The sequence below is a fragment of the Olea europaea genome, chromosome 13 (assembly GCF_002742605.1).
Source record: "Olea europaea var. sylvestris chromosome 13, O_europaea_v1, whole genome shotgun sequence".
Classification (NCBI taxonomy): domain Eukaryota; kingdom Viridiplantae; phylum Streptophyta; class Magnoliopsida; order Lamiales; family Oleaceae; genus Olea; species Olea europaea.
This window is the reverse complement of record NC_036249.1, coordinates 19,382,959-19,402,061: the sequence shown is the minus strand read 5'-3', so window position 1 is coordinate 19,402,061 and position 19,103 is coordinate 19,382,959. Positions and strand designations below refer to the sequence as shown.

General features: G+C 33.8%; 1 protein-coding gene across 2 annotated transcripts; it reads right to left on the bottom strand.

Moving 5' to 3' along the window:
• Positions 1-5,003: 5,003 nt before the first annotated feature.
• Positions 5,004-18,251, bottom strand: LOC111407809 (polyamine oxidase 1-like). Of its 2 annotated transcripts, none has more exons than XM_023037488.1 (9): positions 18,172-18,251; positions 17,836-18,085; positions 17,294-17,502; positions 17,019-17,173; positions 14,787-14,930; positions 13,934-14,083; positions 12,095-12,349; positions 5,920-6,001; positions 5,004-5,811 (listed from the first exon to the last, which is right to left on the bottom strand). In XM_023037488.1, the coding sequence occupies exons 1-9, from the start codon at positions 18,221-18,223 to the stop codon at positions 5,594-5,596; spliced, it is 1,515 nt and encodes a 504-aa protein (XP_022893256.1). In that variant the 5' UTR covers positions 18,224-18,251; the 3' UTR covers positions 5,004-5,593. The 2 variants fall into 2 exon arrangements, with proteins under 2 accessions (XP_022893256.1, XP_022893255.1); XM_023037487.1 differs by lacking the exons at positions 5,004-5,811; positions 5,920-6,001 and adding exons at positions 10,819-11,626; positions 11,735-11,816.
• Positions 18,252-19,103: the final 852 nt, after the last annotated feature.

Sequence of the window (19,103 nt, the reverse complement as noted above, 5' to 3'; positions counted from 1 at the left end):
TTATTCATAAAAACCAATTGTTTTGTGTGATATAATAAATATTCTATATAAATATAAACTAATAATTTTTTTGTAAAACAAAATTGTTATGAGAGTAACTTGTGTGTAAAGATTGAACCAAAGATCTTGACAACCGTAGCTATATGTCCTTATAAAGATTAGTCCTTATTCCAATTTCTGTGGGGTTGCACATTACTGTCCTTGTATGACAATTTGCTTGGGGGGTGCACATGTTGTCCTTATATGATTCCAATTTGTCTGGAGTGCACATTGTAGATATGGTAATGTTGCAGGCAGCTGCAGCTATCTCTAAGCAACAGGCGGCTTAAACAGGTAGCTAATAGCTGCCTATCTACCTGCACAAGCTGTTGTGTAATTGAAATTATTATCTTGAGGCAGCTATTCAACTGCCTGTTTTAGGCAACTATAACTGCCAAAAATAGTTTTTAATTTTTAATTTATCTGTTTAAAAAAAAAATTTACACGAAATTTTAATTTATATGTGCAATTTTAATTTCGTGTACATGATGTAACTTTTATTTAATCTACAATTTATATAAATTGCACATATTTTAATTTGTTTAAATTTTTTTTAGAATACAACAAATTAAAAAAAAAAAGAACATGCTCGGCTAGGCCCGAACCGAAGGGCTGAACTTTTCCGGCCGAGCAAGAGGCCAAAAAAGTTCGAGTCATTTTCATCCGTGCCGAGCCCGACCCCAACCTTCAAGTTTCAACTCGCTAGTCGGTTTAACTCGCTTACATCCCTACTTCGCACTGTGTTTAGTAACGTGATCAACATGAGATGTATGGAATAAGTGGACTGCCACATCATTATATACACACACACATGGAGGCGTAAAAGTAATTATAGTTCTGTAGACAAGTAGCCATTAAACATACGTTTTTCATGTTTTAAATTTCAATGTATCCAAAAGTATTAGGGAAAATTGCAGTAGCGGTCCCTAACATTTCATTTTTTTGCAAACTTTATCATAACATTTATTTTGTGCCATCCATAGTCCCGAAACTTTCAAAAATATGCACCCGGCGTCCAAATGGATGGAATTTGACTGTTAGTTGACCAAGAGAGTGGACTTTGACCTATTTTGACCAAATTGAAAGGGATAAAATTATAACTTTACTATATTAACCATAAAATTATTTAAAAATTAATTTTAAAAAAATTAAAAACAATAGAAAATGAAACTCATCTTCTTTACCCCACCCCATCCCATTTCATCCCTATCCCACCAAAATTGAAATTGGAAAAACTACTTGCCTTTGTTGCCACTGCCACCACAGCCAATCTCAAACAACACCAGGAGTAATATTACCAAAAAATTACAGAATGAAACCTAAAAATCAATTAGCAGAAGCAAATATTTGAATTATTTGTATGTCTTTCGGAGAAAAATTGGCAACGATTTTTCACCGTCAGTTAATTGATTAACTGGAACCAGTTGAAAATGGTGAAAACCTCCGAATTTGCACGCGTTGAGTTATCAGAAAAACCATCCCCATGCTAAGTCGCCAATTCAATGATTTCAAACCCTCGCCAACTATCTCAGAGCCTTTCCCGCATAACCTTCGTTTCAGAGCCTTCGACAACGCCTCCATCTTCGTTGCGTCAAAGAACACGTTCGATATGAGCACCGAATTCACCTCTTCCAACCCATCAAGTTGAGCACCAAATCCACCTTCCCATACATATTAACTTACTGAGACTCTATCTCCTAGTGGAAAGGATCGGAGCAGAGTCCCAAATTCAACCAGTAGGGTAGGCGTAGGGATGGGGATGGGAGTGGTGGAGCGAGGGGCGGTGGTTTTTTGGGTTTCAATTTGGGTAGGATAGGGGGTGAGGTGAAGAAATGAGTTTCATTTTCCATTATTTTTTAATTTTTTAAAATTTAATTTTAAAATTATTTTATGGTTAAATATAGTAAAGTTACCATTTTATCCCTTTCAATTTGATCAAAATAGGCCAAAGTCCATTTTTATTGGTCAACTAACTGTCAAATGGATGGGAACCCCGGTGCATATTTTTGAAAGGTTCGGGACTGGATGACACAAAGTGAAGGTTAGGGTAAAGTTTGCAAAAAAATTGAAAGGTTTGGGACTACTGTTACAATTTTTCTAAAGTATTACTGTAGTTCGTCTCTCTAAACCTTTGAATGTATTGATGTAAATGTGGGGGTGGTGTGATGGCACATGCATGGCAAGACAATCTTCTATCCCAATACATGTTCACCTTCCCGAACTTTTATTGACCACCATTCCCACTTCATTTCAAAATTGTGTATATTTGTGGCATTTAAATTCCAATTATATTATAAAGTGTCTTAAATTTTTAGAGAATGTGATTTCAAAAATGCTATTGTTATACAATTTAACAGCCATGCTATATTGACAGGGAAATTTGACAGGTCAGTGATCAACAACACTTGTGATTCATTCATTGGAAGATGGATGTTCAAAAAATAAAATAACAGATAAAACAGAATCTGCTATATTATCCTTGTCAATTTTCCCTGTCCCATTTTCCTACCCGAGTAGATTAATTCATAATTTAAATGTTCTCATATTAAAATTTGTATGGTAAATATAAATGTACGCATGCCACTACCTATATGTGTGGTACGATATCATACTACGTGATTAGAAATGTTTAAAGTTTGTAGTTAGATTGATATATGGCGATATGAAGAATCAATATTTTACTGTGGTTTGGTAGATTTTATACAAAACAAAAATTCTAAGGATAAAAACAATGAAGAGCAATTTTAATTGACAATATAGCTGAAGGAGGAAACAATAATTTATTCAAAAATTAAAAATATTTGTTGACGAAGAAAACCCCTTACGGAATTAAAAACTCCGAGCTCAAATTAGTATGAATCCACTATAAACAAATCACTTATAGTGCTGCCATACTTGGCCAATACACATACTTTCTGACCTCCTAACTGTAATTCTTCAAAGCCCTCTTGGATTGCGTGCACCTGTACCAACTCCCGACTTTTTGATTTCGTCTATCTCTTGTGGGTTCCCAAGAACTCCTTGTCCCCAACAATAGGAACTCTGGCCACCTTCATTGATCTTCAACCTTTGATAGATACTTCGAAAGTATGGGTTTTGGTGTTTGATTCATGGACTTTTTATTTTTGTCAATTGTAATAGTCAAGCATGTAAGGATTGAAAGATATGAATGAAGTATACAAAATTTCTAAAAATTTTCAATCCTTAGAATTTCGTGAAGAGGTGCAGGTATTTATATAGTGGATGTTTTGGGTAGTATGGGCCTATTAAAATTCTCGAAAATAAAAAATTAGGGTTTCTCAATATGCACCATCGCTCATATACAAAATTTTTCACAATGTTCAATCCTTAGAATTTCGTGAAGAGGTCCAGGTATTTATATAGTGAATGTTTTGGGTAGTATGGGCATGTTAAAATTCTCAAAAATCAAAAATTAGGGTTTTTGAGTATGCACCGTCGCTCGAAAGAAAGCTCAGCTACAAGTGAGCAACAATGTTTTGCTTGAGCGAAGGCCTAGCGACAAGCTAGCGAAGTCCATTATGTTTTTGTTGCTCGAGCAACAACTTGGTAGTAGGCTAGCGAAATTTCGACAACCTTTCTTGTGTTACAAAGAATGACTTTTAACTTATTTAAATAACCAACCACTCGACCCTTTGACTTTTTAAAATATTTTAACTATATTTTTGTTCACAAACTGCCAACAACATTAAAACCTAGCAATCAACATTTTAATTAAGTATTGATTAGAATATAACATAAATTTATTTACCATCATGTAATATATATGTACTGGATTTCGAATAATTGCTCACAAACTCTACAGGAAGTCCAAGAGAGATACCTTCAAGACACCATGTCGAACCATGAATACAAAAATATGATAAACCAATTTTGATAGTTTGCTATTTAGTTTTTAAATGTTAAAATATTGTAAAAATGCATAGTGTAACATGGTTAAAGGAACCATTTCTTTTCAATGGAATCTGTGAGACCTATTTGCTTCTTTTACAACTTATTCCACCCGGTTTTGTATACTATTTCATTCCATAAGTTCCTTTGATTGTTATACATCACTATGTTATAGATTCTCTCTCAAATGACAAATCCATCACATTCCTACACAGTTGTGCAAAGATTTTTTTATGTCTAGTAAAAGATGAAAAAAAATAAAAATAAAGAAAAAGAACTAACAACATTTCGCAACATGTTTCATTCAATAAATTATATGTATGTTATAAAAGAATATGTTAGTGTTATTCTCAAAAATGTGAACGCAATGACATATTATGTTCTGATACATTGGTTTAAATATTTTCGTGTGTGAGTTACTACGTAATTGCATGAACACGAGGCCGTGGCATGTTTTATGACATTACTTACATCTTCTATTGCGAGAAACTCAGTTGTGTCTTAAACCATGTATTAAAAATGTGCAGCAATTTCTAATACATTATTGTGTATATTTTGATGATATATATGAGGAACAGATACTAGATGCAATAAACGGTGCACGTAATGTGTTACATGATGTACTAGAATGCCCTTACGTATGGATGACAAGTTATTTTCTGTGGGACTTTTTCATGTCTATTGATAACTGATTATTGAGACGAATAGTTAAGAGAATTTAATAGTACAATTTTCTCTTCGGTTTAAGGAGCAACAACAATTGTAATTGCAATTGGTATCCCGTAGTTATACAGAAGTTTTACTTGGTGCCTAAAATATTTTAATCATTTTTTTTGTTATGAAAAAATTCCAATTTATTGCAATTGGATACGAAATGATGTCCAATGATCATTATGTTATTTCAAGTCAATTATTGCGAAACAAATATCTAGTCATTTAATTCATCTACACTAATGAGCAGCCTCTATTTATAGTGTAGCAAAATGAGATTTTTATTCAATGAGAAATTCAAGTCAGTCACGTTACACATACCAGAGTTCTTTCGTACTGTCTGATAATAAAATCAAATTTCTATTCTGTACAAGACAATCCTAATTTAAATTCTAACATATGGAAATAAACAAAGCTAAAGATGAGTGCAATAACAAACTTTTTTTTGTCAACCAACTAGAGTAACAAGAACAGTCCCATAGCTCTATAATACTGTGAAAGATGTCAATAGGTGGACAACATCAAAAAAGAAGAATAACGAATCAGATGAGAAAAATGTGTTTTGCACCAGAAGAAAAAGCAAATGAAAGTATAATTAAATGTAAAAAGAACAGGATATACTGCTATTAATTGTCTAAGAGCATTGATGTTACTTTTTGCTCTTAGTATTCACTGAGGACACAGGTGTCTGCAGTTATCCTTCGGGGAATTCAAGGAGAACAAATCAGTTCATCCATTGCTCATCAATTCTCTAGCAGTGTCCATGAGAATTGAGAGCCACAATTGCTATCCATATCTAACTGTCCATTCCACTCATCGGCTGTTTCAGTGTGCATATACTGCAACCATTGCTATCCATATCCGGCGGGCCATTTTTGTCATCGATCAGAATGTTATTTCTGGAGGAAGATGATATATCTGGAAGTCCATTTAGTCATAAGATAACTTCTGGAAGTCTCGGTTTACTACTACTGTGAAGGAAGAGCTGTCTAGGTATGTTGAATTTATGGAAATTTGATGCTTCATCAGGTTGTGCAAATGTTAAGGATCCCGAAAATGCTAGCAAAGGTTCTGCTCGAAAATCTTGATTTTTGCCATCTCTTTGCTTCACTGTTCTCATTTCTTCTAGTAAAGCTTCACTGGTTTCGATACCTGTTCAATTTTGATGACAAATATAAAACAGACTTTCTGTTCCGATACAAATGATAGTTCTTAAAGATTGCTTTCTCCACGTTGGAAAATGTCTAGTATATTGTATACCTGAAAGGTAAGCTCCATGCACATAGCCATTAAATTTTTCGTTTGTATGTTCCCCAGTGAAATATATCCGTCCAAGTGGTGCCTGAACAAAAAAATTTATAAGGAAAACCAGGTAAGACATTGCATAAATATGGAGGCTCCACCTCTGAATTGCATTCTTCTGAACATCTTGTCATTACTTGATATATCCCACTAATTTCTCACTTCTATCTTTTTTTACCTTAAGTTGGTACTTTTGCTAAAGTAGGTGGATTCCGGCCACTTAAATTAAATACTTATTTGTAATTATAAGGTTCATTGGTCATTGCATTAAGTGCATCATCAATTTTACAAGTTTTCAAAGAATGGAAGTAAATTCAAACCTTAATATCATCTAAGAGTTGATGATTAATGTAGATAGGATAATTGCTGTAGCTACCACGTTGGAAGCGATTGCTCCACCACCGCGGCACGAGTATGGCAATGGCAATGGCAATTGGAATGTCAGGTCCAAACATCTTCCTTGGTACTTCCATTGCTTCTATCATGGTTTGTTGATCTGATTGAGCTTCAACACGTTTTGATTCTCCATTTGTCAATGTTACGACAAGGATATTAGACCCTGGATACGCATTCTCCATATGCTGATAACATGGCAACAGATAAAGAGTCATTTTTGTTTTTAATTTAATTGTGAATGACTTGATAAGCTATGCACATACATGTTCTCGATAATAAAGAATTATAAGTCGATTTACGATATTATATGGCTGGAAGGCATGATTATTAACTTGATTGTCGGTAATGTGATAGGCCCCCAATCCGGTTCACCTATGCGAGAAAGGAGAAAAAGAAGGGCACATCCAATATAGAAGGCGGCTAGGACATTTAGTTTATTAGCCAGGGGTAAAAGAGTAATAAATTGTAGTAGGAGAACTCCAATAAATAGAAAGGGGGTTGGCAAGTTTGGCGCAGCGAACCACTGGGAATTCAGTTAGGGGGGGAGAGATCGGGCCTCTCTAATAGCCTTGGAATTTGTTATTTCCATTTAGTTGAGTATACAGAATTCAGTTTCATTATTCTTATCTTTCATAATCACATCTACATATCCATATACATTCCTTATAGCAATATTTCTTTCTTTTGAATTCACTCACTAATCTCTCCTCAATCTCGTGTCTCGGACGTGGAAGCATCACATAGGAGGCAGTACAGATCAGTTTCAGCGGCATAAGACTAGCAGCAATCTCAGGTTCTTAACATAATGACGATAGAATAGAATCCCATGAAGCATACAGAACAAGCCTTTCGTAAGTATAAACATACTGGTTTTAGTTGGTTGAAGAATTTATAATCTTAAACATAGGACTCTCATCCTATGTCATTCTCTCACGACAGTGCAAAGAACAAATAGACATTAGCTGCTGCTACTGGCCAACTATATGTTGCAAAAAAAGTTACACAAAATAGAGAATACACACATGAAGAAAAATAAGCATATTTGTCGAATAAGCTTAAAAGCCCCTTCCAGCAACCTCATACACAAGGCTGGGAAAGAAATAAATGCTCTATAATTAGTAAAATGTGTGTAGATGTTGTGATTGATGTGGGATAGTCTCCTTTCACTTTTAATTTTTGTACGGTTTAAGGATAGATCCTTTTATGTCCCATTGTAACTCTAGATACCAACTACTCAAGGCAAATGAGGACAATTATTTATGGACAGATAGAGGCAATTTTTAAATGAGCCTCAAAACTATTCACTTTCCATCAAAGTGTGTAGTTAAGAAACGGTTACTTCTCAATGGACCAATTAAATTTTCAAATTATAAAATCACTTTAATTAGTTCCTAAATAATATTAAATGGCCACGATTATTTCCTTAACAGTTAATTTAGTCTACTAAATTCAATATCCATATCAGTAAAATTATCCAACTAGGATGGAACAATGTGAACTTTGACTTTCATAGGCATTTAAATCTTTCTTTCGCCCTAACAAGTCACATAATAGTTTATGAACCAAAACTTGGATCACTCTTATGTCCTCTCTAGAATGCCTCATTATAATATGTTAATTTAATTTCTCTGTATTTTTGCCACTAAGCAGGATAATATTTAGTCACATGTATTTTTTAACTATAATAAATAATATATATATATATTTTTTAAAAAAAGGTATTGTATTTGGAATCGAATTGGTTGTCAATTAAAATGAAACGAAATGGTTGGAGAACCAAAATGTTTTACTTTTTTATCATTTGTTAAATATGAATCGAAATATAATGATTGTATATTGATGTAGTGGTCTGTTAATTGTTCAATATTTTTATCAATTAGAAAAATTAGAGTTTGGGTGTTGTTTTTGTTATTTCGTTTTCCTTCAAATGAAATAAGTTTGTTATTCATAAAAACCAATTGTTTTGTGTGATATAATAAATATTCTATATAAATATAAACTAATAATTTTTTTGTAAAACAAAATTGTTATGAGAGTAACTTGTGTATAAAGATTGAACCAAAGATCTTGACAACCGTAGCTATATGTCCTTATAAAGATTAGTCCTTATTCCAATTTCTGTGGGGTTGCACATTACTGTCCTTGTATGACAATTTGCTTGGGGGGTGCACATGTTGTCCTTATATGATTCCAATTTGTCTGGAGTGCACATTGTAGATATGGTAATGTTGCAGGCAGCTGCAGCTATCTCTAAGCAACAGGCGGCTTAAACAGGTAGCTAATAGCTGCCTATCTACCTGCACAAGCTGTTGTGTAATTGAAATTATTATCTTGAGGCAGCTATTCAACTGCCTGTTTTAGGCAACTATAACTGCCAAAAATAGTTTTTAATTTTTAATTTATCTGTTTAAAAAAAAAATTTACACGAAATTTTAATTTATATGTGCAATTTTAATTTCGTGTACATGATGTAACTTTTATTTAATCTACAATTTATATAAATTGCACATATTTTAATTTGTTTAAATTTTTTTTAGAATACAACAAATTAAAAAAAAAAAGAACATGCTCGGCTAGGCCCGAACCGAAGGGCTGAACTTTTCCAGCCGAGCAAGAGGCCAAAAAAGTTCGAGTCATTTTCATCCGTGCCGAGCCCGACCCCAACCTTCAAGTTTCAACTCGCTAGTCGGTTTAACTCGCTTACATCCCTACTTCGCAGTGTGTTTAGTAACGTGATCAACATGAGATGTATGGAATAAGTGGACTACCACATCATTATATACACACACACATGGAGGCGTAAAAGTAATTATAGTTCTGTAGACAAGTAGCCATTAAACATACGTTTTTCATGTTTTAAATTTCAAAGTATCCAAAAGTATTAGGGAAAATTGCAGTAGCGGTCCCTAACCTTTCATTTTTTTGCAAACTTTATCATAATATTTATTTTGTGCCATCCATAGTCCCGAAACTTTCAAAAATATGCACCCGGCGTCCAAATGGATGGAATTTGACTGTTAGTTGACCAAGAGAGTGGACTTTGACCTATTTTGACCAAATTGAAAGGGATAAAATTGTAACTTTACTATATTAACCATAAAATTATTTAAAAATTAATTTTAAAAAAATTAAAAACAATAGAAAATGAAACTCATCTTCTTTACCCCACCCCATCCCATTTCATCCCTATTCCACCCGGTTTTGTATACTATTTCATTCCATAAGTTCCTTTGATTGTTATACATCACTATGTTATAGATTCTCTCTCAAATGACAAATCCATCACATTCCTACACAGTTGTGCAAAGATTTTTTTATGTCTAGTAAAAGATGAAAAAAAATAAAAATAAAGAAAAAGAACTAACAACATTTCGCAACATGTTTCATTCAATAAATTATATGTATGTTATAAAAGAATATGTTAGTGTTATTCTCAAAAATGTGAACGCAATGACATATTATGTTCTGATACATTGGTTTAAATATTTTCGTGTGTGAGTTACTACGTAATTGCATGAACACGAGGCCGTGGCATGTTTTATGACATTACTTACATCTTCTATTGCGAGAAACTCAGTTGTGTCTTAAACCATGTATTAAAAATGTGCAGCAATTTCTAATACATTATTGTGTATATTTTGATGATATATATGAGGAACAGATACTAGATGCAATAAACGGTGCACGTAATGTGTTACACGATGTACTAGAATGCCCTTACGTATGGATGACAAGTTATTTTCTGTGGGACTTTTTCATGTCTATTGATAACTGATTATTGAGACGAATAGTTAAGAGAATTTAATAGTACAATTTTCTCTTCGGTTTAAGGAGCAACAACAATTGTAATTGCAATTGGTATCCCGTAGTTATACAGAAGTTTTACTTGGTGCCTAAAATATTTTAATCATTTTTTTTGTTATGAAAAAATTCCAATTTATTGCAATTGGATACGAAATGATGTCCAATGATCATTATGTTATTTCAAGTCAATTATTGCGAAACAAATTTCTAGTCATTTAATTCATCTACACTAATGAGCAGCCTCTATTTATAGTGTAGCAAAATGAGATTTTTATTCAATGAGAAATTCAAGTCAGTCACGTTACACATACCAGAGTTCTTTCCCAATTGTAATTGCAATTGGTATCCCGTAGTTATACAGAAGTTTTACTTGGTGCCTAAAATATTTTAATCATTTTTTTTGTTATGTTTTTCTTGCATAATCACAAATATAGCACGTCCAGAAAAAATTCCAATTTATTGCAATTGGATACGAAATGATGTCCAATGATCATTATGTTATTTCAAGTCAATTATTGCGAAACAAATATCTAGTCATTTAATTCATCTACACTAATGAGCAGCCTCTATTTATAGTGTAGCAAAATGAGATTTTTATTCAATGAGAAATTCAAGTCAGTCACGTTACACATACCAGAGTTCTTTCGTACTGTCTGATAATAAAATCAAATTTCTATTCTGTACAAGACAATCCTAATTTAAATTCTAACATATGGAAATAAACAAAGCTAAAGATGAGTGCAATAACAAACTTTTTTTTGTCAACCAACTAGAGTAACAAGAACAGTCCCATAGCTCTATAATACTGTGAAAGATGTCAATAGGTGGACAACATCAAAAAAGAAGAATAACGAATCAGATGAGAAAAATGTGTTTTGCACCAGAAGAAAAAGCAAATGAAAGTATAATTAAATGTAAAAAGAACAGGATATACTGCTATTAATTGTCTAAGAGCATTGATGTTACTTTTTGCTCTTAGTATTCACTGAGGACACAGGTGTCTGCAGTTATCCTTCGGGGAATTCAAGGAGAACAAATCAGTTCATCCATTGCTCATCAATTCTCTAGCAGTGTCCATGAGAATTGAGAGCCACAATTGCTATCCATATCTAACTGTCCATTCCACTCATCGGCTGTTTCAGTGTGCATATACTGCAACCATTGCTATCCATATCCGGCGGGCCATTTTTGTCATCGATCAGAATGTTATTTCTGGAGGAAGATGATATATCTGGAAGTCCATTTAGTCATAAGATAACTTCTGGAAGTCTCGGTTTACTACTACTGTGAAGGAAGAGCTGTCTAGGTATGTTGAATTTATGGAAATTTGATGCTTCATCAGGTTGTGCAAATGTTAAGGATCCCGAAAATGCTAGCAAAGGTTCTGCTCGAAAATCTTGATTTTTGCCATCTCTTTGCTTCACTGTTCTCATTTCTTCTAGTAAAGCTTCACTGGTTTCGATACCTGTTCAATTTTGATGACAAATATAAAACAGACTTTCTGTTCCGATACAAATGATAGTTCTTAAAGATTGCTTTCTCCACGTTGGAAAATGTCTAGTATATTGTATACCTGAAAGGTAAGCTCCATGCACATAGCCATTAAATTTTTCGTTTGTATGTTCCCCGGTGAAATATATCTGTCCAAGTGGTGCCTGAACAAAAGAATTTATAAGGAAAACCAGTTAAGACATGGCATAAATATGGAGGCTCCACCTCCGAATTGCGTTCTCTGAACATATTGTCATTACTTGATATGTCCCACTAACTTCTCGCTTCTACCTTTTTTACCTTAAGTTGGTACTTTTGCTAAAGTAAGTGGATTCCAGCCATCTAAATTAAATACTTATTTCTAAGTATAAGGTTCATTGGTCATTGTATCAAGTGCATCATCAATTTTACAAGTTTTCAAAGAATGGAAGTAAATTCAAACCTTAATATCATCTAAGAGTTGATGATTAATGTAGATAGGATAATTGCTGTAGCTACCACGTTGGAAGCGATTGTTCCACCACCGCGGCACGAGTATGGCAATGGCATCTGGAATGTCAGGTCCAAACATCTTCCTTAGTACTTCCATTGCTTCTATCATGGTTTGTTGATCTGATTGAGCTTCAACACGTTTTGATTCTCCATTTGTCAATGTTACGACAAGGATATTAGACCCTGGATACGCATTCTCCATATGCTGATAACATGGCAACAGATAAAGAGTCATTTTTGTTTTTAATTTAATTGTGAATGACTGATAAGCTATACACATACATGTTCTCAATAATACAGAATTATAAGTCGTTATACGGTTTTATACAGCTGGAATGCACGATTATCACCTTGATTATTGGCAATGACAATAGAATAGAAACCCATGAAGCATACAGAATGAGACATTTGTAAGTATAAACATACTGGTTTTAGTTGACTGAAGAATTTATAATCTTAACATGGGACTCTCATGCTATGTCATTCTCTCACGACAGTGCAAAGAACATGTAGACATTAGCTGCTGCTACTGGCCAACTATATATTGCAAAAAAAAGTTACACAGCATGGAAAATACACACATAAAGTAAAAGAAGCATATTTGTCGAATAAGCTTAACAGCCACTTCCAGCAACATCAGATAGAAGGCTGGGAAAGAAATAATAGCTCTATAATTAGTAAAATGTGTGTAGATGTGATTGATGTGGGATAGTCTCCTTTCACTTTTAATTTTTATTCAGAAAACAGGGCTTGATATTTGCAATGTTATTAGATAGTGACATAAAATCAATTAAATTCATATTATCGGAACTGTAAATATATTGTGACAGTAAAAAGCATCAATCAATAATGTCTCAACAGTTGAACAAAAAATCAAAGGTTGTCCGAAATTTACATTTGTTTTATTAGGAATTAGAATAGCACTGGCTTGACATTATCCTGCATCACTATAAGTTTCATATATATCATTAATAGAGTACTGTAGGTGTGGAGTTCTTCTTTGAGGGGGACTGCTTTCTTCAAGTTCGTATCAAATTTGGACGCTCAAACTTTTTCATGACTCAGCAATAGTTCAAAGAAGCAATGTTTTAAAAATCGACCCAGAAAAGGAAAAGGATTGTGTCAAATGGTCTAACCGGATATCAAAAATAAATAAATACTCCAACAAACTATAAAATATTGTAACAACAACAATTTTCTAAATTTTAGTATTACTAATTCAAAGTTAAATATAAATCATTATTTGTCAATTAGATTTATTATCCTATAGTTTATTTTAAAACATCAAAAACTAACAATTAATGTGTTGAAAATAATTTCCTTTATTCAAATTGAAATTATTTGTGTTTCGGGGGCCAAAATTTTTTTAATTGAAGTGAAGAATTATTAAATATATATCGGTTTTCCAATTAAAATGGCCAGTACAAAGGGCTATTTATAGGTTTTTTCATTTTCAGTTAATATGTTATGACTGGACAGGATTTGAGATCGGTTCCCGATTGAACCGATCGGTCAAGTCCGGTTTTCAAAACATTGCAATGAAGTAATTGAACAATATTATGCCAAGAAAATAACGTGTCTAATATCTGAAGGGACATTTCCTTTTTCAAGTGCAATTAAAATTAATCGGAAAGCCAAATTAAGGAACAACATATCTCGTCCTCATGAAAAAGATGCTATGTGAATGACTCGTTTCCATCAATTCATGAATAGGTATTCATGTTAGCAACAAGATAAGATAAAACAAATTGCTAAAACACAAGAACAAAAAAAAAATTATTATCCGCACCTGCCAGAACGTGTAGTACCCCTGCCGCTCGCTGGCATAGATAAAAAATTCTTTTTCTGGTTGACTGGGCCAGAACTTATGGGGAAACTTCAGGAAGACCTTTGTATACACCTTAATGTCACAATTGGTGATGGCCTCTGTTTTCCATTTCTGTTTCATCATTTCTTTATTGCATTAGTATTTAAAAATTCTTATGAACATGACTGAAGAAGCTGAAATCATATATCTCAGATCAAAGGGGATTACGAATAAATAATCACGAATGTATGAATTTGTTCATAAAGATTCTAAATATACAACAACCAAGCTGTCATACACAGGAAAAACTGCCCATGTGCATTATCCTTTATATGAGTTATACGGGCCGCCAAATGTTTCCATTCACAAGTAATACTCTCCATTGACCTATTCATGGATGCGTTCTAGAAACTTCTATATCTAGCACCAGTAAGGCACGAGGGAACCAGCTATCACCACACCCGGAGGCTTCGTAGGAAGCCTAAGGCCTATCTCAATCAAGCTATATAACTTATTTTCATTTGAAAATATGTCCTATACAGATCACTTCGACCCAGAGGTAAAAGCCTCATGATAGATGCCACTAGTTCCACCAAAGGTAACTCCACCTTCAATGGTGTTTTTGCCCGACATAATTTTTCTTAATGAAGTATTGGATGGTTGTAAGTATCAACTGCATATTTGGTACGCAACATTAGATTGTACTAGACAATGTCAAGGACAAGATTTTGAACATTTTCTCTTCTTTAATACTATCTAATACTCTTCAATATTGTAATATTGTAGATGTGTAGTTTAAAGAGAATAACGAGAAATTATGAAAAGGAGAACTTACAGGCAAGGGTGGTTTAAAGGAGATGAGGTCGCTTTGGAGAACACCAATGCTAACAGACAAAATAATGTAACTTGCTTCGTAAATGCAGCCATCCTCGGTTGTCACTGAAACTCCATTTCTCGAGTGTTGTAATTCCCGAACAACCTGCCCAAATTTATGAACAATAGAACAAATCATCAATGTGCATTTATTCCGAGATACATTGCATGTACCTAACTAAATTCAGAGCAAAAAATCTATTTTAAAAAATAACACTTTTTTGTCTCGTTTGTCTTTTGTATGCAAATAAATTGGTATGTTCACTTACATGACAAATTTTGTGTCATGAAGATTACACAATACACTATTACATAGTTAAAAATTTACTATCCCTGAATAAAAATAAAAAGCTAACCAGCCTCTCCAAAAGTAGAGCTATAAAATGGGTCAGACGGTCGAGTCTTGGCCTGTCACATGACCATCCTGTCTACGTGATTCTTATTTTAGGGGTCTATTTTTAAAAGGAAGGGAAAATAACTAAAGATAGCACCACACCGCACGGCATGACATGTTGTGGGACAAACATGCTAGTCATGTCTTTAGACACGTCATGCTAAAGCATCCCTATCTGTCCACTTTGAACATTGCTTATTTGAACACATACGCTTCACATATTTTGACGATAACAATTACAACGACATTATTTTGATTAAGTATTGATTAGAATATAGAATAAATTTATCATCATGTAATATATATGTATAGATAAAATCATTTAAAAACTTGAAACTAAAATCAAATAAAAATTTTCAAAAATAATAATAATAATAATAAAAGATATTTAAAAAAATTTTAAAAATTAAAATGAAGCTCGCCTAGGGATGCTTAGGCGCCCTTGATCCAAAAATTCGTTAGGGAGCATACTTTCAGTTTGGAGCAAGCTCAATTGAGTTATGGTAAATGAATTGTGGTTGCAAGCAGGTTTTCAAGCCTCAGGGAATTTCCAGCCAACCGTCTTTCGGATCACTCGCCATGTATTATTTCACTTTTCCAATAGGGTGGAGGTAAAGGCAAGCACTTTAAATACTTCAATATGTGGACTGCTCATTCGGATTTTCAGGATGTGGTATCTACCAGTTGGAAGCAACAGATTAATGGCACGAAACAATACATGGGTATGTACAACAAATGTGTGAAATTGGAATTGGAAGGTTTCACTTGATAAGGATTAAACAGTATCCTTTTACGTTAACTTCAACATTCCTCCAAGAGATACAAGAGCTGTCGAGTAAGAGAGAAAAATTCAGCAAATAGTAAAAAAAAAAAAAAAAAAAAAAGGGGGGGAGAAAGAAAAAAAACTCACCAACCTTAAGCTGGGCTCAATTTACCATTTACTTGGAATTAATCTTCTATTTGGGCTACATTACGAGGTAAGCAGAAAATTTTGATTTTATGATTTAGTTAGTTTGTGTGAAGTAAGTAGTGGATCCATCTCTGGGTTTTATTAATTAAAGAGGAATTGTAAATTAATATCAATTACTTATAATTGTTAAGGGAAAACAATAACCAACAGGTTAAGCAAAGGATGTTTGGATCGCGTATCACTCCTAAACATTCTTTCATCCTTTGGCTTAGTGCAAAGTGTAAGCTTCTCACTAAAGACCATCTGCAACACATGGATATGTACAACAAATGTGTGTTTTGTCGAACTTCGGCCTAATCAGTCCAACACCTTTTCTTCCAATGTGTTATGAGTTTAGCGACATGGGCGCAGATTAGTGCTTGGTTGGGTATCACTAGAGCCATGTCTACGACTAATAATGCCTTGAAATGGATAAAGGAGGGACGTCGAATTACTTGACAAAGCAAGGCCAAAAAATTGCGTTGGCCAGCACTATTTACCATGTTTGGACAGCTAGAAATAGGCTTATTTTTAATATCTTAGACAGCAATCCAATTGCATTCTCATACGAATCAAAACACATGTATATAAAGTTATGTTTTCATTGTGTCCTTATATTTTAATTCATTTTGAGTTGTTGGCAATGGGTCTTTAGCTCTTTAATGTTTGTACATCTTTTGATCTTGTAAGCCCGGGTATGCCGAATGTACTTGTAACAAACTGACTGTCTCACTTTTTGTGAATTTTTTTCTGAACTCTTTATATATCCTATTTTGCTTCCATTTTATCTTATTACTGGAAATATGTAATACTTGCTTTATGCTCAAGTGTTGAAAGAAATAATATAATACCTTGTTGAGTTTTAGGCGGCTGTCCAAGATTTTACCCTCTGAGGTAAAAAGAAAGTTTTCTGCCATTTTATACAGCAAGCACTCGTATCCTCTTTCATCGGCTACCAAGAATTCTCTCTCTCCAAAATCTATATATGTTGATATTGGTTCAACTTCTGTAAAACGTAAACCAAACCCAATTTTCAGATTCAAATGGAATTAAATATATTTTATTTATTAAAAAAAATTACTGTGAGATGTAGCGTGGCGTGGAAAAAATCATAAATTGAACTGACCTGCCATTTCAAAGTCGTGCAGAATGAAGTCTATTGCCAGTTCAATTGGTGTCTTCGGAACTCTGCAGAAATCAGAATACGTTGGCGTCTCAGCAAGGACTGGAACATTAGCATCACGATTAGATTCTTCATTCCTCAGCGTCCTAATGGCAGACTCCACCGCCTTCTTGTATGAATCCGCCGCTATTCCACTCGGAAATATTTTCCCGCTGCAAAAAGGAGGAATCGCTCACAAATTTGATTTCAATAATATAATAAATCAGTCCAGTAATTAATAAAGAAATTCTGCCTTAACTGAGTCACCGTTAACACATAGCATTGCCTTATCAGATTGATTAAGATCTCAAAAATATATGAACTAGCTGATTAAGAACAAATTACTTTGTTAATTACACCTCACAGCCAACCTGTCAATGTTAATCAAATTTAAATGCAAAATAGAAAAATAATGACCAAAAATTTAGTCAATCACGCATTAACTGAATGTGCAAACGCGTACGCGTGAGAGAGATTAATGAATCACATATAAAGGAAAACACAACCTGTCATCGTAAATGTTGTAACGGGCATTGCTGTAATCAGAGAAGCATGTACGGAGGTTCGATTGTCGAGCGAGTTCCCAGACTGGATTGGACTGTTTTCCGCCGACGCCGGCGATCCAACCGGCTCCAAGCTCCACAGTCACACCGCCGAACTCCTCCTTCCTTATTCTCCCTCCAATCCTATCCGCCGCCTCTAATATCAGCACGTCCTCCACCCCATTCTCGGCAAGCAATTTGGCCGCCGAGATTCCTACAGATTTCGGCAAACGCAATTCAACGTACACACAATATACGCGAAATTATACATCTCTGCATCACATATTTATTCGTGCATACCTGAAATTCCAGCTCCAACTATGAGAACGGAGCATCGAGTAGTAGTCTCCATGAAGATTTTCAAAATTTACAGAGAGAGATTTTAGCGTTTGAGTTGGAGAGGAAGAATAATAGGTGGAGTCGGTTAATATAGTTAGTTATACGATGCACCCGTCCCTTTAGTTCCTGCCGCTTTCGAGTTTACCGTAAAAAGGAAAAAAATCTGAACTTATTGTGACAGATTTTATTCCCAAAATACTGAAATTTTGGGTTAAATTTTAAAAAATCTATACTTATTGTAACAGATTTTATTGCCATAACGTGAATTGTGGCAATAGGGAAAATATTAAAATCTTTTAACCAATCAAATCTGAGATGATAATAAATTCGTTTAATTAAGGCCAAAATACGGGAGATCAAATCTGAGACATCAATTTTTTTTTTCCTACTAAAATTTGACACTAATAATAAGTTTATAGAAACTTTATACATACTTTCAAAATTTTCAATGAAATAATAAGTTTTAAGATTATAGTATGAAGTACATAAGGGGTTAGAGTTTATGATGAAATGGGACCGTCGCAAGACATTAAAGTGTGGTTTTTTGATTTCATGATAATTTTGGGTTTGTTCATTTTTGACGAATTGTTAGTCTAATTCGATTGGAATCGAGCCAATGAATAAAACTCAGTGCCTTTGGCCCTGATGCAAGGCCAATTTTGGCAAAATCCATCGTTTAGGTCCTCGTTTAGGCTTTTTTGCTATTTATGGTAGTTTTTATTTTTGCAATATCTTTTTCTATAAAATTCGGATTTATGTTCCGTTTGTTTGAGGATGATCCTAAAGATAAGGATTTTCCATCTTAGTAGTTATCTCATATTTTTCTATTTTTGGAAAAATATTTTTTATTCTATTTTCCAAATTTTGCTTGGTTTTCTTTTCTATTTAAGGCG